The following is a 24,928-nucleotide window of genomic DNA, read 5'->3' on the forward strand; positions in this document are numbered from 1 at the left end:
TTGCCTTCTTTTTTTCATCTCTGTGCCCGTTGGTCCAATTTATCAGTGTCGCTGCTGGTGTAATCCTGTCTTCTTCTGAGATGAATGAGGATTATCCAAATCTTCAAGTTCTGATTCCTTCACCTCCAGTTTATGTCTCTCCTCTTGCATCTTACTGTTGGAAGCAAGGAGACAGCACCTCACATGATGGAAGCAGGTGCGTGGCCTTTCTGGCTGGCAAACTCCACGATGCCTAGAGTGGAAGACTCTTCTCACTGCCCCTCCATCCCAGAGCTCATTACGGGAGGCTACAATGATAGCAGAGGGCTGGTTACAGACACTTTCACAGCAAAGTGCATGCGTACATGCATGTGTGTATGTTCAGAAAGTGGCATAGGATTGATTGGATTGCCTCCCAATGACACAGAAGTGCAAGCCTCTAAGGCCCTTCTCTCTCCAGAGATGGGAGTCTCCCTGTGATATAGACGGGGCGCTGCCTGGGAAGGAGCTCCAGCAATGTGTGAGGAGTGAACTCACCAACCTCCATCCACCTGCAGGGTGATTGAGCCAAGAGATCACAGCTTATAGGCTGCCCACACGCAGATTCCCTGCTGCCTGTCCCAGAACTCTGATCAAGATTGAACTTTTCATCACAGCCTCCAACAGCTTCTGGATTGACATTCTTACTGGAAGGTAGGGCTGTTTTTCTCATGTGTGGAAAAAGATAAAGGAAGTTTATTTTAAAAGTCCAGGCCATCCAGAGCTGGTTCCCTTTAGCAGGGAACAGGATGAGGTTTTCATGTGTCCCAACATCCACTATATTTTTAGTCAGGAAAATTGACTCTCTCCTTCTCTTTGCAGACATAAATCCCGTCATTGGCATCTTGGTTCACAGAAATGTGAAAAGAGAGTTTCAGTATGGACTCACCTGGGAAAATGTGGGTTATTCTTGGAGCAGAAATACCCCAGGACAAAATTGTGGTGATGTAGAGTTGCATCGGGCCAAGTGGGCCCCCCACGCACTGTGTTTCTTGTAGACCCAGCAGCCCCAAGCTTTCCCTCTTCACAGTTTGGGGGAGGAAACCTAGCAGCTAAACCAAAGTCAATTCTGTACCACACAATTCAGGGTTTTACTTTACCACCAAACCACGCGGTCACAGGGACATATGGTAAACACAGTGACTACTTCCTTTGTTTCAATTAGTTTCCTTCCTTTGTTTCAATTCTGGAAGGAGGGTTGAACTCACCCAAAACACAGCAGTTTCACTCAACCAGAGTTCAAACTGCAGCTGATTATTGCCATGGATACTGAGGAAAATAAACAACGTATTCTCTTAAAGTGGATTATATGACGATTGCCTAAGATCAGCTATAATGGCCAAGGGCTCTTAGAAATACAGTTATATTTTCTGGTCAGGATATTGAAGAGAATTTTCATTGGATATTTTTGTTTTTTTATTGTAAGAAACCTGTTTAGGTTTGACCCACAGGTAATCCATCTGCCCAGTCATTTGGAAACGCTAGGACCGAGCATTCAGAGGGACGGATGTTCCTAACTGCACTTCCTAATCTCTGCAGGCTTATAGCATGAAGGACACTGATGCATTTTATACCATTTACTCTATGAAATGTCAGTGGATTGCATTAGATGACTGAATTCATATGCTCTCGTAGTGAAAGCATATTAAAGTGTGTGGACTTAGGACCCACTGGGGAGAGAGTGTGCTTGTTGGGGACTGTGAATTAGACTTTCCTAGACAGCAATATTCATGAAGACAGTAGACCTATGACTCAAATAGGGAGATCACAGAAGTTTTGCTTAATGCTTTTTTTATTATCAGGTCAGTAATTATTTGCTTCATAGAAACACAATGAATATGAATGATAACCATGTCTCACTGCTCCTGTATAAAAATTCTATGTGTCTCCAACTCTGTGTACCTTCTCTCAGACCCTTGCTCACTACATGGATCTTTCAACTTATCTGTTATATATAATGTCTAGCACATGTCTATATGAACCAATCACCTTTTCAATTTCTCTGCTTTTTCACAGTGTGTGCATTGATGGCCTGTGTATTTTAATCCTCAGGTGGTTTGGTATATAAATCTCAAATCTGGTTCAGTATATGATTCTAATGTCTCTCCTATGTTTGTATATTTCCTTTCAATGCATTTAGTATTTTCATGACTGAATATATTTGTCTTTCTTTCCGGATAACAAGTCAACCTATTATATTTGTTTGCATAATTTTATCTTTGTCTGTTGTTTCTCTAATTCCAGTGTCCAAATGCTCATTTCACTCACTTTGTTATTTTTCCAGTGGTTACGAGACCTGATTTTCTTCCCACAGGAATAAAACAGGAATGACAAAGAAAGTGACTCTCAGGTAGGGAGGAATGAGAGGGACAAATTCTAGCAACCCAGCAGGGTTTATCTTGCTGGGCTTCTCTGAGCAGCCCCGGCTGGAGAAGGTCCTCCTTGTGGCCATCTCCATCATATATGTACTGACACTGGTGGGGAACACAGCCATCATCCTGGTCTCCTTCTTGAACCCCAAGCTGCACACGCCCATGTACTTCTTCCTGTCGAATCTGTCCTTCCTGGACCTCTGCTTTACAACGAGCATTGTCCCGCAGATGCTGGTGAATCTCAGGGGCCCGGAGAAGACCATCAGCTACACGGGCTGTGTGCTCCAGCTCTATGTGGCGCTGGGGCTGGGCTCCACTGAGTGCATCCTCCTGACGGTGATGGCTTATGACCGCTTCAATGCCATCTGCCGCCCCCTGCACTACGGCGTCATCATGCACCCCAGGCTGCTCCGGCAGCTTGCAGCTGTGGCCTGGAGCAGTGGTTTTGTGGAGTCCACGCTTCAGACCATCCTTGTCTTCCAGCTGCCTCTCTGCAACCACCACAGGGTGGATGATTTCATGTGTGAGGAGCCCGCCTTGATTAAAATTGCCTGTGTGAACACCACCTTCCTGGAGAACGAGCTCTCCATAGCCATCGTCCTCTATGTGGTCATACCGCTGGGGCTGATTCTTGTCTCCTACGGCTGCATCGCCAGGAGCGTGCTGAGAATCAGGTCCACGGAAGGCAGGAGGAAAGCGTTTGGGACCTGCGGGTCCCACCTGCTGGTTGTGATTTTGTTCTTCGGGACTATAATTTCTGTCTACATCCAACCCAAGAGCGAGTACACGCAGAACCACAGTAAATTTCTCACCCTCTTCTATACTGTAGTGACGCCCTCGCTTAATCCTCTCATCTACACGCTGAGAAACAAGGAGGTTAAGTGGGCTCTGAGGAGACTTCTGTGGAGGGACCCACATCAGGGAGAACCGTGACACGTACTCAGCCATTCCCCAGGTGCCAAGGACTTACACATCCCGCATCTAAGGGTCACAGCTTCAGCTCCGCAGTAAAACAGGTGTGACATTTCCTTTCAATGGCGTCCTGAAGTTGCTACCCTAAGCCCTTATTTTCATCCTCCTTTCCCGAACTGTTATGTGTCTTTTTCTGGCTAATTTGTAAAGATTCTCTGTATACATGAACACGTTTAGAGACAGGAGCATGTGCACATGAATCATACTTCCAGGAATCCCGGAGTTATTGCTCTGGTAATGAACTATCGCCATGAGCAGACAGAAGCCAGCTCCAGCTCGTGCTGGTCATGAGGTGGGTCTAACTGAGGTGGGTCTAGCTGAGGACAGGGCTCTGCAGCAGGGGCTGCGTCTGCAGCTCGCCGGCCGGTTAGGGCCCTGCACACCCACAGCTACCTGACGGTTTGTCTTATCAGGGGTTGTTGATTCTCACATATTCAGCAGGGCGTCTGGGATTCCATGCACCCGGGACCATTCTGATCTCTCCCAGCCACAGAGAAAGTCTCCAAGGAGAACGACCAACGTGACTGTTTCTCTACTACACGTCTCTTGTTACTACAGAGCAGCCCCCAATCTCTTGATTGACCCCTTAGTGCTATACCTGAATTGAGGGCAAATAAACACAATTTGAAGTATTGTCATTAAGTGTGAATATTTAAATCTCCCAAAAGTAGGCAGATTTATTTATAAATAAAAGTGTTTGTCTTTGCCATTATAACATTCCCTTTCACAGATATTGTAATTTCATAGAATTTATAAAATGTTTTTCTTCATATTGAATATGAAGTTTTTATCTGTTCTGATAACACAGCTGAAAATCTGGGTAATTTTTAAAGTGTGAAAATATTGGCCATGCTTTCCCTATATTCATAATAGTTATCGATTTATAAAATATTATCAAAATCTTTATTGGCTTTAATTCTAGAGACTACTTCAACATACTTACAATGTGTTATTGTTTTATAAATGTGGTTTTATAAAAAAACAAATGCTTTTAACAGAGATTAATCCTAAGCAATTATTTTAATACAGATAAGTAACTCTAGCTGAATATAGTAAGTTGAATGGAATGATTTAAAAAAAAATGACCTCATTGGAGGAAAAAAAAACATGATCTACTAAGAAGACATTGACAAGGTGCCTTAGGTGTTGTTTATACAAACTAGTGCTTCTATTTCTCTGTTTATATGATACAATTTGATTGACATTTGATGGAAATTGGATTAATTGTGGTCAGAGTTAAATAAAATATTTTTATAGATGGATTAGGACAGCCAAATACCTAATCAGCAGTATGATTACCCAAATCATTTAAAATGTTATAATTTCAAATAGACAATAAATGAAAGCACTAATAAAAATGGTATCCTTATGTCCCCAATAAGACTAAAAAATTTAATATTTTCTATATATTTTCTACATTTTTAGTAGTCATACCTAGAGGTATCCATGATTATCAGTTTGTGTACATTTATCCAAAAACATTTAAAAATACTTTAAAGTAAAAATATATAGATATTAATGGTTTTAAATTTACATAAATAATATTAAACTACATGTATCACTTACACTAGTTTAAGAACTAATTACAAAGATATTCAGATTATTTAATCGTATGCATGTATCTCATTTTATTAAGAATATTTATATTGTCTCAAGTTTTTTACTCTTTCCAACCATGCTGCAATAAACATTCTTGTGTGTAGATGCCAGCTTTTACCTACTTTTGTGGGAATGATTCTGTGTGGTCAGTAACTACATGTGGAAGCCTTCAGGTAAAGGAGATGCCCATTAGAAACTACAGAAATCCACTGATGTGGCACAGATTTCCGCAGGTAACCATATTGATTCACAACCCCACCTTGACTGTATGAGAACCTCATTGCTTATCCTCCATTCAACCCATGATGTAGTCAGATTTGAACGCCAGAAACTGTGCCCAGCTAAAATGCTGAAAGTACCCATTGTTTCTGCATGCAACTGTTGAGAAGATTGCATTGTTTTTCTCCTATTATAATCTATTACATACTTCCTGTGTCAATAGATTTTCTACCTTGAAATAATATCTGTGTTCCTGGAATAAGCTGGCTTTGTCTGTGATGTATTGTTTTTAGAATATTCCTTCTATATTCAAAATGTCTTTTGAGAATTTTTATAAAAATTATGTAAAATGTAAAACTGTATTTGAGTTTATAATGGAGATTGGCCAATAATATCATTTTCTTATGTCACCTGTGTTCTGTTTATGCACAAAAATTTTACTAGTCTCATAAAATCAGTGGGGCAACTTTCTATTTCTTATTAAATTTGGAAGAGATTAAATAAACCTGGAATTAATGGTTTTTTGAGTTTTCTAGAAGTCACACAGAACAGATCCAGCCTTGTGATGCTGAGGGTACACTGTTGGACATTAGTAATCCTGAGCTCATTAAAAAAAATACACTGTTCTACTCAGGCTTTTTCCCTCCTGGGAATTTTGACAATTTATATTTTTCTGTAGAAAATTATTCATTACATTTAGATTTTTAAGTTATCGGCTCAACATTCTTCCTGAAATGATGTGTTGTGGCATTAAATCCGTTTTATACTGTGTCATTTTTTATCTTAATGATACTTACTCATGTAAATAGCCAGAGGTTTACCATTTTATTAGTTTTATCAAAGAACCAGCTTATTATTTTGGTCAAATCTATTTAATTGTTGTATTAGTGTTCTACTTCATTCATTTCTCCTTTTATCTTTATTATCTCCTTTATTCTATTTTCTTTGGGTTTATTTTGTTGTTCTTCCCTTAATTTGGTATTTTGAATGTTTAGCCTCTGTTCTTCCAATTTATCAATAAATGCATTTAAATCCATAAATTCTCTTTGAGTACTGCTGCAATACACACGTTTCTATACATATTTTGAAATTTAGCTATAAATGCCTTTTAATTTTAATTTTTATTTCTTTTGTAACTTGAATTTAGGAATGTGGTTTTTGGACTCTAAACTCATGGGATGTTGACTATGATTTTGTTAATGCTATCTATTTTATTTTTTTAACTATCACTTTGTTATTGATTTCTTATTTTACTATATGGCATCAGTAAACATAACCTGAGAAAAATCCTTTAGAATCATTGGTTTGTCATTTTCACCTGGTAGCTCTGAAAGATTTGGCTCTATCTTAAGGCTTGTTGTTTTAACTTAATAGCATAAATGAGAAATCACTCAAAATCGTTTCATGGGGAAAACAAATTGGTAAAAATAATAACTTAATTCAGCCTATGACAGATCAAAGATGTATCTTGTAATGTCTAAGCCACTAAAAGAATAAGATTTTAATGTAATGCCAACAAGCTTGAAGGTGAGGCAAGTGTTCTAATAAAACTGATTAATTATAAAAACATAAACGCAGTAGAAGAAAAGGCAAGCAATAAATTGGACGAATAGAAGCTGCATAGAAAAATAGTAGCCACCAACTCCAGCAATTATATAAGTTATATTATTTAAATTATGGGTATCAATTATATAAATTTGTATATAAAGTACATTATATAAACTATATGTATAAATTATATAAATGTAAATGGCCCAAACTGTCCAAATAAATAAAAATATTTTCAGAGTACTGTTTTTTAACTAAAAAAATTTTTTAAGTAGGCTCCATGCCCAACATGGGGCTTGAACTCATGACCCTGAGGTCAAGAGTCAGATGGTCCACCCACTGAGCCAGCCAAATGCCACCAGAGTGCATTTTTTTTAGAGACTAAGATAAAAACTACATATAAGATGCAGGGTAAAGGTTAAAAAAAGACATACCCTGTGACGGTAGACAGTAGGAAGTTGAAACATGCTAATATCACATGACAGAAACTTTAAGGGAAGAGTGATTACCAGTAATAAGGAAGGACTTTTCATCATGCTAAAATATTTAATCAGCCTGGAAATTATAACACTCCAAGATTCATATACCTCCTGTAACATAGCTTCAAGGTATGAAGCCAAATCGGACAAGTAGCAAAGGAATGAGAGAAATCCACAGCGGAGTTGGGTGAATCACTGGTAGAAAGACACACAAACATGAGTGATACACAGGGAATATAGTTAACATAACAAAAATCACCTCAGACGTGCAGAGAGGACACTCAAGCCAATGAGTTTATACGAGCGTTTTTGAAGCATACACAGACCATTCACAACATGTTGACCAAATATTGAATAATACAGCAAGTCTGAACACATTCCACAAGCTTAAAAGCACATGAGCATTTATTTTGAGACATATGAAATCAAGATAGAAATCAGTAACACATACTGGACAAAGGATTACTGTTTTTCACATATGAACATTTCAAACATAGTACACGGAGGTAGGAGAGGATAAGATAACCCACCAACATCCAAGTCAACATTCGCAATTATCAACATCACGCCAATTTTGTTTCAAATATTTCCTCCCACAGTTTTTGTTTTTTTTCATTTTGTTTTGCTGTAGTTTTTAAAAGTAAATCTCAGGCATTGTATTATTGCAAACAATAATATAGAAAGAAAATGAACAGTATTTGCTTACCATAATCTGTCAGCCCGTGTTCAGATTTTCTGAAATGGTTTTTGTCTTTGGTTTGTTCCAATCAGGATCCAAAAAACTTCCACCCCTTGCATTTTGTTGGTGTTTCTCATGTACGGACATTTCCGGCGGAGGGCAGGTACCTGGCATCTGCAAACACTGAACTCTGCAGGTACGGCCCCTGAACCGCGTGTTGGTGAGGGGGCTGGGGGGGGGGGTCTCCACTGAGCCTCATGTACACAAATAGGCAGTAGGCAGATTTGGCCCAATGTTTAGAGTTTGCAAACCGACCTGTGCTTTGCATTCTGCAAGGAGACAGGTTAACCTAGAAGAGGTGATGACATGCTCTGATTTTGTAACTTGGTATAGACAATAACTCCAAGAGTGAGACAATTAATAAATTCCTTTTCAAACTGTCTCTCTGCCTAGATTTCCTTGTCATTAAGCCCTGGGCTACCTGTCTTATCTTCTGCTGGTTCGTCTATTATTGGATGAGATAAACTGTAGCTCATTCTAAAAATCTATTTGAGAATTTTGCTCTCAGAACATGCTGCTGACTGTGTTTTTATGTAAATAGGAGGTAAACAATTTATGTGTGTGATTTAAAGATAACAAGCATAGGTGTTTGGGAATCTCTCTTTCTCTCTCTCTCTTTTTTTTGTCTTTTTATTTAAATTTTGGTTAGTTAACATACAGTGCAATATTAACTTCAGGAGTAGAATTCAGTGATTCCTCACTTACATACAACGCCCAGTGCTCATCCCAGCAAGTGCCCTCCTTAGTACGCGTCACCATCTAGCCCATCTCCCCCCACCTCCCCTCTAGCAACCCTCAATTTGTTCTGTATCATTACGAGTCTCTTGTAGTTTGTTTCCCTCTCTTCTTTATTTTCTTCCATATCTTCATCTGTTTTGTTTCTCAAATTCCACATGAGTGAAATCATATGGTATCTCTCTTTCTCTGACTTACTTCACTTAGCGTAATGCCCTCTAGTTCCATCCACATCGTTTCAAATGGCAAGATTTCATGCTTTTATTTATTTATTTATTTATTTATTTATTTATTTTGGGGGGGTACCAAATTACTTTATTTGAAGGAATGGTACAAATGAAAGAAGTTAAGTAGATGTTTTGGTACAACTTCTAGAAAAGGGAAAGGTAACCCCAACACGCATGCACTGCCTCGGTGACCAGGGAAGTCACCCGTGTGGCGATGGGAAGACAGCCTAAGGCTTAGCTCTCATTATCACTGTTTCCCAAGGTGTGCTTGTCAAAGAGATACTCTGCCATGCCAGATTCGGGAGCCCCCATCTTGCGCAGGTTGGTTACGTGGTCACCCAGTTCTTTGATGGACTTCACCTGCTCATTCAGATAATGCGTCTCAATGAAGTCACACAAATGGGGGTCGTTTTTGTCAGTGGCCAGTTTGTGCAGTTCCAGTAGTGACTGATTCACACTCTTTTCCAAGTGTAACGCACACTCCATCGCGTTCAGCCCGTTCTCCCAATCGTCACCGTCTGGTTTCTTGATATCCTGAAGGAAGATTCGGCCACCTCGCTGGTTCTGCAGCTTCATCAGCTTCTCAGCATGTTCCCTCTCCTCATGAGATTGGTGAAGAAAATATTTGGCAAAGTTCTTCAAAGCCACATCATCACGGTCAAAATAGTAAGACATGGACAGGTAGACGTAGGAGGCGTAGAGCTCCAGGTTGATCTGGCGGTTGATGGCGGCCTCCGAGTCCTGGTGGTAGTTCTGGCGCACCTGCGAGGGGGACGCGGTCGTCATGGCGGCGGCTGAGGAGAGGCGGCGGCGGCGGGCGGTGGCGGCGCTGGAGCGGCGGCGGGAGCCTTGGGGCGGTCCGAGGGCGCTGTGAGGGGATGGCGGAGGGCTGGCTCTGGGCGGCCGGCCGGAGGGGGGTGGTCGAGCGCCGGGTTCCGTCCAAGCACTGTTGAAGCAGGAAACCGCGGCGACTCTCGGCAGACTGTCAAGATTTCATGCTTTTTGATCGCCTAGTAATATTCCATTGTGTTCGTATACCATATGTTCTTTATTCATTCATCAGTCATTGGACATTTGGTCTCTTTCTGTAATTTGGCTATTGTTGATAATGCTGCTATAAACACTGGGATGTATGTGCCCCTTCAAATCAGCACTTTTGTACCCTTTGGGTAAATACCTAGTAGTGTGATTGCTGGGTCATAGGGTATAGGGGTTACTCTTAAATATAAATCAAAAGTTACTGTTTACATCACATACGCTGATTCAAACCAAAGGAGAGGCTTTCACAAAGAAAAACAAAATTACCCCTCTGAAAAAATCTCACAAATTAGAAAGAAACCTGAACACCATATTTGTCCCTTCCCAGTGGATCCTCTGGTATTGTTTGGTCTTTTCACTTTCACTTTATTTATCTCAGGGACAGAGAATGCAGGGAATCAGAACTAATGGGAATGAACCCTCCTGGAAGTCATGGCTGGTGCCCCACACTGGTCCTTGCTCGCTTTGGAGATGAGAGGTTCCAGCCTCTGCCCCTGGCCTCCAGGTGTGTAGACTGAGGACAGTAGCACAAGGATGGTTTTTAAGGTCACATGGAGTGAGCTTAAACTGCCCTTTTATACACTCAGAATTCGGTAAACGTGGTTGTCATTATGGTTGGTGGCGCTGTCTGTGCTGGTGCAGAGGAAAGTGCACTCCAGAGTCTCCCCAACACCACATGGCACAGGCTTGGAGGAGCAGAGTTAGTAAAGAATGCCTCCCTATAACTAATATTCAGGAACATGCAGTAGAGAAAATACTGAGGGTAAGTTAATTCGTGACCATGTAGATATTTAAAACAAACATTAAATGTTCTAGAAGATGCATTTTTTGGTACTTTTTATATATTCAACTGCTTTCAAAACAACACATATGTTTTCATAACATAATCTTTCATGGGAAGGGACTTGAGTGTGTGTGTGTGTGTGTGTGTGTGTGTGATTAGTGGAAAGAAAAAGGCTAAAATAAAATAAGCCAAATGTTTACATTGGCTGGATTCAAGGAAGATAAATGGATTAAATTTTCAATTTTACACTTTTATATATTTTATAAATTTGCTCTGAAAAGCATGTATTATATTTGTTTTAACAAAAGGTCTACATTTAAATATTTTAGTATCTGTATTATACATACATTACATATTTATTGAAGAAACCTTAGAAACAAGGATAAGAAAAACATCTGCAATATGAACGCCTGGAGATTCTACTGTGAACATCCCATTGTAATCCGTTCAGATTTATAAAACTAAACAAAAATGGTCATGGTATACAAATCGTTTTTAACTTGCTTTAATAATCACTCTTTTTTCTGGATTGATCATCATTTCTAATGCCTGCCTATAATTTCTGCCTATTCCATAGCATAATTGTTCCCCAGTTAGTTTTGCTTGTTCTGATTATTCCTATTGTCAATTACTATGCACATGTCTAAATATGAACCACAATGCGTTATGTGTGAATGAATTGGACAGTTTTTGGTAAAGTAGGGATATCTGGAAAACACATCTTGGTCATTAGTGGACGTGACTATTGTCCCCTGATAGAATTATCACATTAGCACATTCTTTTTTTCTTTTACCACTAACTGACAAGCAAAACTGCATGTATTTAAGGTGCACAAGGCGATGAAGTATTAGCACAACTGAGTTATTGACACACCCATCACCTCAAATAGAGATTGTGTGTGTGGTGAGAGCACTTCAGATTTGCCCTCTCTGCACATGTCAAGTGTACAATACAGTGCTGCTAACCAGGGACCACACTTACATCACACCCAGGACTAGTCATCGTGCACAGTGATTGGGTCACACAGCTACGCTTGGTCCTATGACAGCTGCTGCCTGAGTTGTTAGCAAACCCTCCTGCATCCCAGCACCTGTGAGGGCTGGGTGTTGGTGCCTCAGGCAATGCCTCTCCAGGCGCCTGTAGCTACTGTGTTGTGACCATGTTCATTTCCCTTGAGAGATAGTGTGTGGCTCATTTCCAAGCATAAGGAGCCAGAATTCATCTGTACATATGCAAATTTTGTAAATTATATAAAAATCTTTTAAATTGTTTATGTTAATTATGTTTAGTTCATTTTTATCTTTCTATCCTATAATTTAAATATGATTCTCTTTTTGAAAGCATTTTCACCATGGAGACTGATAAAAATTTCCCACTTTTTTCTTTTAATGTTCTGAAACGTGTTTGCTTTCTTTTTTTGCATGCTTACGTATTTTATAGTACACGCAACTCACAGAAAGAATTAATTCCATGTCATGTAATAATAATTACAGTTGGAGTGCTTAAAACATTTTTTATGGAAGGAAATAATGTGTTTCATGGAGTTATTAGGGATTTGAGAGTCATGTGGGGCAGACATATGTGGGAACACTTTCCCCAGGGACTAGGGCAGAGAGTCAGATGGGACCCTCGGGGACTGGAAAATGACTAAGACTGCAGAATGAGAATTTGCCAGACTTCTGAGATATAATCTGGCAATTTATACACTAAGTCTAGACTAACATATTTTGGAAAACCTGTCTAGTGTTGGACTCACATATTAAAAATTTTTGGTAGCCAACTTCCTTCCAGAATTTGGCAATCAGAACTTAGGCTGTGAGTACAGAGGTGTCTCCAAAATTGCAGCCACTGTTATCACAGAAGGTCCTAACACAGGCTGCAGGGCTCACAGTGTTATCACAGAAGGTCCTTACACAGGCTGCAGGGCTCAGAGTGTTATCACAGAAGGTCCTTACACAGGCTGCAGGGCTCACAGTGTATGTTTCTTTCTTTCCTCTTGGGTTGTGTGTGCATCTTTTCAAAGAGCAGATCTGCACAGTCCTTTGGTACCTACCCGCGAGTTAAAGGTTTTTTCCAGAGGGTTCTCCAGAGAGCTGCCTTGACCTCCTTGTTCCGCAAACTGTAGATGATGGGGTTGAGCATGGAGGTTACCACTGTGTAGAAGAGAGCTAGGAGCTTATCTGTTCCTGGCGAATGGCTGGCCTTGGGCCTCAGGTAGGTGACAGACCCTGAGCCGTAGAAGAGCGTCACTACAAGCAGGTGGGAAGAGCAGGTGGACAGAGCTTTCCGGCGGCCTTCAGGTGAGGGCATGATCAGAACGGCAGCTAGGATTCTGCCATAGGAAGCGACGATCAGTAGAAATGGGCTGGAAATGCAAAGAACGGCTACAACAAAGACCGCGGCCTCGTTACTGGATGTATCCCCGCAGGCAAGAGCCAGGATAGGGGGGAGGTCGCAGAAGAAGTGGTCTATTTCACAGGGGCCACAGAAGTTCAAGGAGAAAATATAGTTGGTCTGGCCCAAGCCTACCACGCAACCCACTGCCCAGGAAACCACGGCCAGCTGGGCACATAGCCCACGGCTCATTCGTGTCGCGTAGTGTAGTGGGGAGCATATGGCCATGTAGCGATCAAAAGCCATGGCCGCCAGAAGACAGCACTCACTGATGGCGAACAGCGTGAAGAAGAACATCTGTGTGGCACACCCCTCGAGGGAGATGCCCCGGGCCTCACTCACAAGGCTCTGAAGCATCTTGGGTATGACCGAACACGTGTAGCCAATCTCCAAGAGAGACAGGTTGGCCAGGAAGAAGTACATGGGCGTGTGGAGGGTGGGGTTGGTGCAGATGGCCAGGGCTATGAGAGCATTGCCCGTCAGGGAGGCGAGGAACATGAGCAGGATGAGGGTGAATAGAAGCAAGCACTGCTCGGCAGCGGCAGAGAACTTGGCGAATGCAAAGTGCTTGACGGACTCGCTGTTGTCCTGCCACTGGGAACAGCTGAGGTTCATGACCTGGGAAGGGGTCAGCAGGCAAGGATTCGTTCAATATAAATGCAAATCTACCTATAAAGAGCACTAGTACGCCAGGTAGGTACATTTCTTACCTGCAAATGCAAAACTCAAAAAATTTGGAAGTTACACTCGCCTCATGCCTTTATGAACCAAATCCTACTCTGTGTTCACCATACCAGCTGATCTGCTCAAAAATACACCTGGTCACCAAGCATGACATTGAAAACAAACATTAACTCCAGCTCATTTCCGTCTTCATCTAGTCTGAGCCAGGAATTGCACTAATAGGTATTTATCCAAGGGGTACAGGTGTGCTGTTTGAAGGTGCACATGCACCCCAATGTTTATAAGCAGCCCTATTGACAATAGCCAAAGTATGGAAAGAGCCCGAATGTCCATCGATGGATGAATGGGTAAAGAAGATGTGGTATATATATACAATGGAGTATTTCCTGGCAATCAAAAAGAATGAAATCTTGCCATTTGCAACTACATGGATGGAACTGGAGGGTATTATGCTAAGTGAAATTAGAGAAAGACAAAAATCATATGACTTCACTCATATGAGGACTTTAAGAGACAAAACAGATGAACATAAAGGAAGAGAAGCAAAAATAATATAAAAACAGGGAGGGGGACAAAAACATAAGAGACTCAAATATGGAGAACAAACGGTTACGGGAGAGGGTGTGGAAGGGAGGATGGGCTAAATGGGTAAGGGGCACTAAGGAATCTACTCCTGAAATCAATGTTGCACTATATGCTAACTAACTTGGATGTAAATTTAAAAATAAACTATTTTAAAAAAAAAGTCTAACTCATAAACTAATTAGTGAAGATTTGCTCTTAGCAGAATCTTCTCTGGCCGTCCAAGAGCACAGCACAAATTTCCTTCTGTTTTATTCATGGAGTTCCCATACATTTAATCACTGAGCTTTATCATAAGTATTTTATGGGGCCAGAGGCAGGTGAGTGGTTTCCAATGTTCTTATACATTTTATTGTATCCTATTGAATAAAAGGTTATTTCTGGTAAAAAAAAAAAATACACTTGGTCACCAAGCATGATGTTGGAAAAAAAATTAACTCCAGCTCATTTCTGTCTTCATCCAGTCTGTTAATCAGTCTTCAGATACCACCAAAGGTCCTCTGTACCGATCCTTCCTTTTCCCCATTTCTGTTGTCACTGAGTCCTTCACACACTTACTCAGCACGTGTTTACTGAGCACAGAGATTCTGCCTTTCCTGCTGCAAGTCCTGAGATTCAACAATGAAAAACAACAACCCATTTCTTCCCAAATGGGACTTATTCAGTGAAAGAAAGTAGAGATTAAATAGCTTTCCAGTAAATAAATAACTGCTGTACTGCAGAGAATTAAAGCCAGTGTGTCCTGGGAGCTCTGTGGGAACAGCAAGAGCCCGTACCCACTCTCACACCACGTCTACACTGCATGCTGTGTTCACTGCATTGAAGAAACAGACTACTCTCCTGGTGATTCTTCTCATCTGCCAGGCTTTCCCTGTCACAGGATTCTTTGCTAAATGACCACTGCCTTCAAGTTACAATTCAGATGTCTTATTAACGTCATTCATGCAAACCCATGGATTGGCTCAGTGACTATGACAGAGACGTTTGCCCTTTAACCAGAGGCCTCCTGTGACTGTCCTATCGAACCACACGCACTCGCACCTTTTAGAGTGTGCCTTTCTTGCACGTGTTTCCTTTGTGCTGATTTTCTCGCAGGGACTTGACCTCTGCCGCCCTGACTGTCCACTCAGTGAAGTGGACAGTCAGTGAAGTGGACTGCCCACTGCATTCAGGCTGCAGGATGCATCTTCTCCTCTCTGGAAACTTCTTCCTCACTCCTGCTCTGCCCTGTCCCCACAGCGGGTGTGGACATGTCCCTGCGTGTGTTCCCACCACCTGGTAACTCACACTCCTCCAAGGCAACTGCTCATTTCTTCCTGAGCGGAGCCTTGGACACAGACACGGAGTGCAGAATTGTATTTATCAGGACGCCTGGGTGGCTCAGTCGGTTAAGTGTCTGACCCTTGATTTAGGCTCAGGTCATGATCTCACAGTTCGTGAGTTCGAGCTCTGCGTTGGGCTCTGCACAGTGCAGATCCTGCTTAGGATTCTCTGTCTTTCTCTGCCCCCCCCTCCTCTCTCTCTGTCTCAAATAAATAAATAAACATTTAAAAGAAACTAATTGTATTTACTTACCTCTTACACGCACCACACTTACTAATGAATGAGTTCTCGTGTAACGAGGAAAAGCTTGAACGCTCAGCTTTACTTTTCTGCCCACGGGTGCTGAGTCTGTTTTCTGAGGCTAGCTATGATAAATCTCATCTCCTTCAAATGTCCCAAATGTGACCGTCACCTTTCTCTCAATCTAGGAACATCGACTCCCGGCAAAATAGCCCTCGTTCCATTTGTGGACGTCCTGAACTCTGGGTTGTTCTTTGAAAACGTCATTGAGTCAAAGCTCCAAGCCAGGTCTGCCGTCCCAGGGGTGGGAGAGCAGGGAGGTCGCATGCCTGTCGGCCTGGACTCTATCTGCTCTAGCGTCACCTGAGATCCTGTTTGTGCATTTGTTCATAACACATCACTGTTTATCGCACAGTAACGTGTGATGCCGGCACACGTAACACAAAAGCGCTTCCTGAGGTTGCACGTTATTGTGGATAGACAAGTACATGAGGTGCACTCACGAAAACCTAGCACAAAAATGTGCATTCTTGCATACACACGTACACCCACACACAGAAACACACATTCCAATCCACACCGAGTAGCATAGTAATCACGAGTGTTTTGGAGCTATTCTATCTGGGTTCAAATCCTAATGCAGCCATCTAGGGCTGGGTCAAAGTCAACATTTCCTGGAACTATCTGTTCCTCAATTTTCCCATTTGGAAAAGGAGGTGACAGTGGTATGTCCCTAATGGGGTTGCTATGAGATTGAGTTTAATTCCCACGAAAGCACCTAGAAAGTGGTTCAATGCGCAGTGAGCATCAGCCATGGCAGCGGCTGAGTCCAGGTGCACTGTGGTGTTCGTCACCATAGATTTACCTTCACACACACTCCCTCTTGTGGGATTTTCATCCATCCCTGGTCATTTCTCCTGCCTCTTCTTCATCCCCATGTCATGTTTTGCTGTGCACCTGCCGTGATGGAAAGAGGAACAGCAGAAAACACACACACACCCATACACACATAAAGATGCCTCCTGAGTGTTATGTCCTGAAAAAGACAGTTATGTTGTGGATCGTTTCAATCTACTAATTTGGGTGTCCACGGAGCTATGCAAAAGGCCCAAAGCTAAGGATGGGAACAAGTGATCTGATCCAAAACTGGGAAATAAGAAATAACAACTCTGTCTAATGACAGGGGCTCCCACATCAAGTAGTCTATTATAAGGTACTTACACAGATATTAAAGCATTTATAAACCTTTTTCCTGCATTGAAATTGTTTTTAACATCTATGTTTCCCATGAAAGCACACAACTCAGTGAAGCCTGAGGCAACAAAAACAGACAATGACGTACTTATCTTTGTTTGTTTTTACCCAAAACATTTTCTTGAATTTCCTGACTCTTCAGTCAGGGTCTATAGGCAGAAAACTCTGCCTGTGGGGAAGGTGTCAGTCCATTTGTCAGTTAGACACATGCACAGGCCTCTTACCCTGCACATCTTCCCTCATATTGGGAAGACAGCAGTTTCCTGAGTGGTGCCGATAGAGGGACCAGGCGGAAAGTCCCCAGCAGAGAAGGACAACGTCTGACTCCTTCTCAAGCAGTGACATCCTGACGGTCTCCTTTCCTAAATGTCCCACCCCGTTTGGACAGCGGACAGGAAATGCTGGGCCTGTTTTGGGGCTAGGAGTCGGGCAATGCTGGGGGTGGACGGCACGCAGTGGGGCCGCTCACACGGCCTAATGTGTGCTATGGCAGCTGTGGTGCTTTGGACTCCCAGTATGAACAAAAAAGTCATCCTATGATAAGGACATTTTAAAACCTCACAAGTTCAGGGACAGTTGGAGAAACAGGATAACAGAGGCAGCAAAGGTCTGTGAGCGTTTCTAACTGTTGAACAAAGAATGGCACTCTTCCTGGAAATAAATACTAAATCATATAACAATGAATGTACAGGACTCTCTGGAGGTGAGGGTACAACCAAATGCAGTCTCTTTTCCCTCCCTCTCTGTCACTTGGCCTGATACTGAAGCAGGTAAAATCCGATTGTTTAAATCACAAATCCTGCTGTTTTCAGGATTTACTGTGTTGGCCTTAGTTTGGGGACCTGAGGCCCATGTGGTGGAGACCAGCCTTACGTACACCGATCACTGCTGTGCAGACAGTGAAGAACTAGAAGCAGAAAGGGCCTCCAGCTAGTACAGCAGCCGAGTTTGCACGTCGCTTCTGCTCTCACCTGACACCTTTTCTTGACTTAAAGTTTCTGACTCATCATTTTCACGTAAAGGCAGGATGATGAAGCCTTCCTAGCTTTCTTGCTAAGTTGTTTTGAGTTAAAAATGCAAACACTGTGGAGGCAGACCATGAATAAAAAGTAAGAAATGGCCATGAAAATGCAATTAATCAGCATTAAAATCTCTTGTCTTCTAAAACAATGAATGAGCTCCTAGGACACTGCATGGAGTATTTTCTGTTGTTATCATTATTCTCTATTGTTAAATTATAACATATACAAAATAAATATATGCCATATAATATATAACTATATTATTATCAGTCTATAAGAGTAACTTATGAAGGGTGTGATCAAGCAGATAGTAACGTCATATAACCTAAAGATATCCAAGTGTCATGCCCCGTGATAAATTCTACTTACAGATTCCTATTCCTTGTGATCAGATTAAGTGGCCCTTGGACACTGGCAAGATTCTGAAGGTTTACACTTCGACATGGACTTTCAGCGATAGGTGGATGCATGAGAAGTAGGAGGGAAATAAGGCGATTTTCATGCCCAGTCCTAAAAGCCAAGACAAACACTCTCTATACACCTCTGCTTTGGAAATAACCCAGCACAAGATGATTGGGTCATCTCCACACAATGAGAAACATCCCTTGACTGACTCATTCTCTTATTAATCTCCATTTTCATAACAAAAGATTTCTTGTTTCCAATCAACCAAAGGAAAACTTGTTATACATCATTAGACACTGTATCTGAAACAGCACAGTGCCTGGCATGCAAGAAACACTCAGAAGTATTAATGTTCCTTATAATGAAGTTTTCCATTTCTAAAATGTCTGCGTAGTAGATACAACCTACGTAAATGGCTCGTTATGGGTTACGGAGGTGGTTACCCATTGCTTTCCACAATTTCCCCGTAGTCGCTTCTTCTAGGACCTGAGGTGATGCCTTACCATAACGCAGCAGAAACTATTTTGTCATTTGATTGGGTTAACGTGGACAGGACAATCTAGGTAGTTCATTCCCCAACAATAAGGTATTTCCATTTCCTGTGAAGGATTTAATTTAGAACAACTCACAGCAATTTTATGGCAGGAATACTGGCAAATTGGGTAGACTGTTCCACTCTCTGGAGATGGAGGAAACAGCTGATTAAATAGTGCTCAGAAGGAAAATGCTGCAGGTGCTGGCTGTCTGTTTCCACACTTTAACCCACTGTCTCCAGCCTCTCTTCTGGAAACATCCACTTATGCCACATTCCTTTAATCATAACGTTTGGGGAAACACTAGGTGGTTATGGCCACTGCCTGGTTTCCTCTGCACCCTCCCCTTACAACCTCTCAAAATCCAGAGGCTGTAAGTCTGTGGATCCTCTAAGACTGTTCATCTAGAGGCTTGGGTTGTGCTCAGTACCTCCCGGCTCTCAGGACACCTCTGTGTCTCATGGGATCATGTCCCTCCAGCAATGCCCTCCACGCTCCCGCTGCCCCCTATGAATGCGCACAAGGCTGTGCCAATTACGTGATGATATAGTTGAGCCTTCCTCCTTCCTGGAAAACAACAGAGCTTGAACAGTTATATTTGGATTCTTCTGGCTCTGGATCCTTAGCCTTCTTCCTCCCCAAGGAGGCAGATTTCTTTTCACTGGAGACTCTCAGGGAGCAGTGTGATTCTGCCTCTCAGGAATGGTCACGGGCAATTCCTCTAACTGTTGGTAAAAGCTAACAGGTAAATGCTAACAGGTAAATGCTAAAGAAGTAAAAGTGAAAGACAAAAAAAAAATCAATAGTTATAATGAAAGCTATATTATGGGTAACTGCTACCCCAGTCTGTGTACAAAGCATGACATGAATTCCATGAAATGCACTGTTGCAACCAAATCTTTGACAACTCTATTAGTATAAAATATTAAGATTTCAATTTTTTGTCTGATTGAACAAAACTCATGAAAAACAATTACGAAAACTACATAAGTAACATTCATGTCATATTACATCGATGCAGATAATATTTATTCCAACTATTATAAAAAACTCTAATTAATAAATAATAGTAATCTTGTTACACATGAGTTTGACAAAGTGTCTACTTTTTTCTATCAAAGGTAATAATAAAATCATCAAAAGTCAAAGGATATATATTAGGATAGATAAATAAAGCTGTAAATACAGTTTTACAGGAAAAACTGTAAGGTACTGAATGCTTCTTGTTTAAATGCTACAGAAAAGTGGGTAAGGTGCTACGTCCCTATTATTGTCACAATACAAAGGCAAGGAGACATAGGAAAGGAGAAAGTGTCATTTCGGTAGAAAGTTCTCCTGGTTGGAGCCCTCTCAGGTGAAGTGAGAACGTGTTCATGGGAACCCCACACAAGAGCTTACTGTCCCAAGTACACATCCTGGTATGTACTTCTTGCTTTAAGTCCTCCTGAATTAGAACCTGACAGCTTGAATGTGATTAAAATGTAGTTCTCCCACAGTTATCACTCCCTAATTCGAACACAGAGCCAAGGGGTTTTTATTAGGTTTATCCATACAGGATGAGACAGCTGTCCTCTCCAACATTCTCCCCCTTAGCAACAGAATACAGACTTTATTTGTGGCAAATGCTCTAGTTCAGGAACTTTTCTCAGCTTCTCTTGCAGCGAGTTGCACCCACACCTAACTCTGGCCGAGAAGATGCGAACAGAGGCAGGTTGGTATGACCAAGAGGTTTCCTGAAAGGGAGGGAGACTGCCCTGCTTTGCCCCTCTCTGTCCATCCTGTGGCCCGGGAGCCCAGTGTGACGTCCGCTTCAGCCTGGCTTACACCTTGCACACAACTCCAAAGCTGGGGGACGTTGGAATAGAAGGCCAGAGAGACGCGAATTCTGGACAAAGTGGACTTCATTGTGTGAGATGTATAAACTTGTATTTGTTAAGAAGGCACAGGTGTTTGGGAATCTTTCGCTATGTGCCCCAGATTCAGTGGTAACCTCTCAAGCAGGTGGTTCGGGTAAGGTGAGGAAAGCTGCTGGGATTCTGTGGACTTTCTATCCTGGACACAGGACTTTGCCCCTCTCCATCTGTCAGCACGAAGGAGCAAATGTGCTTGTTAGAGCTTTCTAATCGAAGGACATTACTTTAAGTATCATTAAATGGCCTTAGCACTGGAAGAATGCTAAGGAAGTTAGTAGCAAGTTGAGTTAAAAGGGAAAGTTTTGTGGAAGGAGACCTGGCTGGAAGTGAAGGGACGAGAGAAGAAAATAAAGGCAGGTGTTCAGAGCTACAGAATGTTTTGGCACAGGTGCACAGCCTGTCTGGGAGAAGTGCTAGCATGGTCTTTCCCCTAAAATACGCGGGTGTGTGCACTGCTAAGTAGGAGTTGTACGTAGCAGCAGAGCCTCTAACATAACGCATTCAAATCCTTAAAGTGTCCCAAGTAATATGCTCTCCAAAGAAAAAAGATACTTATTCCAGTAATAGTAATACACACTATTAGTTACTTAGTTTGTATTTGTTCATATTTGGCTTTTTTTTTTAAATTTTTTTTTCAACGTTTATTTATTTTTGGGACAGAGAGAGACAGAGCATGAACGGGGGAGGGGCAGAGAGAGAGGGAGACACAGAATCGGAAACAGGTTCCAGGCTCTGAGCCATCAGCCCAGAGCCCGACGCGGGGCTCGAACTCACAGACCGCGAGATCGTGACCTGGCTGATGTCGGACGCTTAACCGACTGCGCCACCCAGGCGCCCCCATATTTGGCTTTTTAATTAGCATTGTTATATGTAATTATATAGCTTTATGCTTAAATATATGTTTCAAATAAACAATTTTATGAGGGAAGGAGAAATGGAGAGGAAAGCAGTTTAGTAGAATGAGTGAAGGTTATCAGTTTATTCAAAACATATCCATTTGGATGGAGCCAGAGGGTGTTAGGCTAAGCGAAATGATTTCAGTCATGTGTGGAATTTAAGAAGCAAGCAGATAAACATAGAGGGAAAAAAAGAGAGAGGGCAAACCATAAAACAGACTCTGAACTCTAGAGAGCACCCTGGCGGCCACCAGAGGGCAGGGGTGGATGGGGAAATGGCTGATGGGGATGGAGGAGGACACCGGGCGGAGCATCAGGGGTTGTAGGTGATGGGTCACTACATAGTACACCTGAAACCAGTATTACGCTGTTTCCGTGAAGCCTGCGTTAGCACGATGTTGACAAATGCACGTGTCAGGGTAGGGTACTGAATAATTATGTGGATCTTTTTCAAAAACTGCCTGACCCTGATTTGCTAGTTTCTGTGGACGACTGCTAGAAGGGGGGCGAAGATGTTTGTTTAGGCAAAATCTCTTTATTTTACTCATAATCTTACAAGATGCCCTTGACGAAACAGGGTGGATCTCCAGGAAAAAGACGACACAAGCTGGAAGAACTGGGCAATAATTAATCCCCACTTGTATATGTCCATATGTCACCACATGCAGTGAGTTTTGTATCCTTACCCTCCTCCTGACTGTGCACGGCTCCCCCACGTACGACACACAACACACACGTGACACTCTCGCCCACGCACACAGACACGCGCACACGCATGCACACGACGCACGCACACTCACAGGACGCGCGCACACGTGCTCACGCACTCACAGGACTCGCGCGCACGCACAAGGACACACAGGACGCACGCGCACGTACACGCATGCGCGCACACCCAACCTCCCGTCTCAATGCGGGTCGACCGCGTCCTGACGCTGGCTTGTCGCAGGGCACAGACCTGGCCAGGTTCGCGCTGAAGACTGGGCACAGGGAGCCCGAATCAGAGGTCCTTGGCTGCCGGCTGCAGGACCAGACCCACAGGCAGCCGACACTGCTTCCTGCCGTCTCTCTCTGCTGCGTCTCCTGACACACACCTGTGTCACCTGCCAGCCAGTTGTTGACCTGCAGTGCAGATGTGACCAGTCCAGAATGTCCCCAGTCAACCTGCTCGGGTCTCAGCCCTTTCTCTTCTGTAAGTGTTGGCCTTGCCGAGTTAAATCAGTCCCCTGATTGATCTCCGGTATAAATAGTGTGCCGTTGATTAGCTGGACGTCTTTGAGCTAATTAGCAGTGCATCCCTGGAGGTCCCTGCGATGCCACGCCCCAGGACCCCACGCTGGACCAACGGAAACAGGTGGTCTGCAGGGAACCTCCTCGGCTGCAGCCACCCTCTCGAGTCTGTTCTGGTGAGTTTCCCGGTTGAGCTGTTTTAGGTCTTGCATGTACACCTGAGTCTTTGCCAAGTTAGCGTTCCGTTGATGTTTTGATGGTGCACAGCCAGTCGTGTCCGCAGTGGTGCCAGCATACCGGATTTTCAGTCGTGACCTTTACATTTCGAGTGTTAAGTGATTTCTGTCCAGTGACAGATCTTGGGAATTCGGCCGCAGCCAGGCGAAGGGTGAATCTGATTCGTGTAAGTGCGTGTGCTTACTTGTGTGAGGACTCTTGTCTGTCTAGCAGGGCTGTTTTCTGGCCCGGGAGTCCCAGGGTGAGAGGTTTAGTCTTCTGTCTCTCTGACTTTTGCTGAATCTTCTCTGTGCGTTGTGTCTGTACGACACAACGTGTCCCAGCCTGAAGCTCAGCCTGTGTGTTCCCAGCCTGAAGCTCAGGACTCTGTTCCTCCCCCCAACACTCTGACTTTTTAAATGTAGATTCAGGGCAGGCCCAATAATTGTCGGTGTGCAAAATGGAGTTTGTGTGCCAAAGTGTATCGTAGCATCCCAGGTTCTCCAACAGATATTTTTGGTGTTAACAAAATTGTATTGTATTGTAACAAAATTGTATTGGTGTTAACAAAAATGAAAAGAAACTGAATCCCCGGTCTCTCACATTCAGCCTTCTTTGGTTTGCTAAAGTCTTTAAATGATGAAAGAGTTGGAATCAGTGCTCCTTCACGCCTCCTTACGTAAGATAAGTCAAGTCATTGCAAATTGGACAAATTGATTCGGGAAAATGAGGGTTTTGTGTAGCTGTGTAAATCAACATTTAGTATTTCCCAAACCTTAAGCCAGCTCATCTTTTAATAAAAAACTGATGGAAACCAATGTCACTATGTTAAGGGACATGAGCACAGAAGGATATCTCACCACGTTCAAAGGGAATCAGTTCACTACTAGGATTTCTCATCAGTGAGCATTCTGGAGTGATCTAATGATATTTAGTGGCACGTCTTTATTTCCTTTGTTGTACATGAACGCTTTGGTTTCTATTTTAAATCATGTTCTATTTTATGGATCTAATGTGCACAAGAGTTGATACAATTTTCCATTTTTATAAATAAGAGTTTTTTTTTAGCAAACAGATCAGTATTCCTTGTCTTCATAAAGAGGGAGATAATGAAAATATTCCTCTTGAAATGCAAAGGCGTCCTGTTTGTTTTACAAGTAACAGTATACTATCAGCTTATCCCATTTGACATGGATTCTTAATTGTTTTATAAAGTATAACATACATAATGAAGAAAACACTAAACCTAACTGAATTACCACAAAGTGGGAACAAAACACATTCAACCACTTCCAAATGGAAATCTAGAATGTTACCCCACCTCCAGACCCCCTCATATCCATCCCATTTGCTGTTTCCACGTTCCTCCCCAAAGGTAATCATCATCCAGATGTCTACAAAGTTTGTTTTACCTGTTTTTGAAATTTTCGTGCGTCCAAACATGTAGTACTAATCTTTCCATCTGACTTGTTTCTGAGATTCACCTGGGATGTTGCAGGTAGTGA

The 24,928-nt window shown here is 42.5% G+C and overlaps 3 protein-coding genes across 3 annotated transcripts; 1 reads left to right on the top strand and 2 right to left on the bottom strand.

The window, feature by feature from the left end:
• The first annotated feature begins 244 nt into the window (after nt 1-244).
• LOC122489063 (olfactory receptor 2G3-like) lies at nt 245-4,799 on the top strand. Its single transcript, XM_043590563.1, has one exon. It carries the CDS (start codon nt 2,379-2,381, stop codon nt 3,321-3,323), a length of 945 nt encoding a protein of 314 aa, XP_043446498.1. The 5' UTR covers nt 245-2,378; the 3' UTR covers nt 3,324-4,799.
• Nucleotides 4,800-8,981: 4,182 nt separating this feature from the next.
• On the bottom strand, nt 8,982-22,204 carry LOC122489064 (ferritin heavy chain-like). The gene is made up of 3 exons (XM_043590564.1): nt 22,198-22,204; nt 19,662-19,668; nt 8,982-9,890 (listed from the first exon to the last, which is right to left on the bottom strand). The coding sequence occupies exon 3, from the start codon at nt 9,692-9,694 to the stop codon at nt 9,143-9,145; it is 552 nt and encodes a 183-aa protein (XP_043446499.1). The 5' UTR covers nt 9,695-9,890; nt 19,662-19,668; nt 22,198-22,204; the 3' UTR covers nt 8,982-9,142.
• LOC122490241 (olfactory receptor 10C1-like) lies at nt 12,781-13,740 on the bottom strand. The gene has a single exon (XM_043592839.1). It carries the CDS (start codon nt 13,738-13,740, stop codon nt 12,781-12,783), a length of 960 nt encoding a protein of 319 aa, XP_043448774.1.
• Nucleotides 22,205-24,928: the final 2,724 nt, after the last annotated feature.

Source organism: Prionailurus bengalensis, chromosome B2 (assembly GCF_016509475.1).
Source record: "Prionailurus bengalensis isolate Pbe53 chromosome B2, Fcat_Pben_1.1_paternal_pri, whole genome shotgun sequence".
NCBI classification, from domain to species: Eukaryota; Metazoa; Chordata; class Mammalia; order Carnivora; family Felidae; genus Prionailurus; species Prionailurus bengalensis.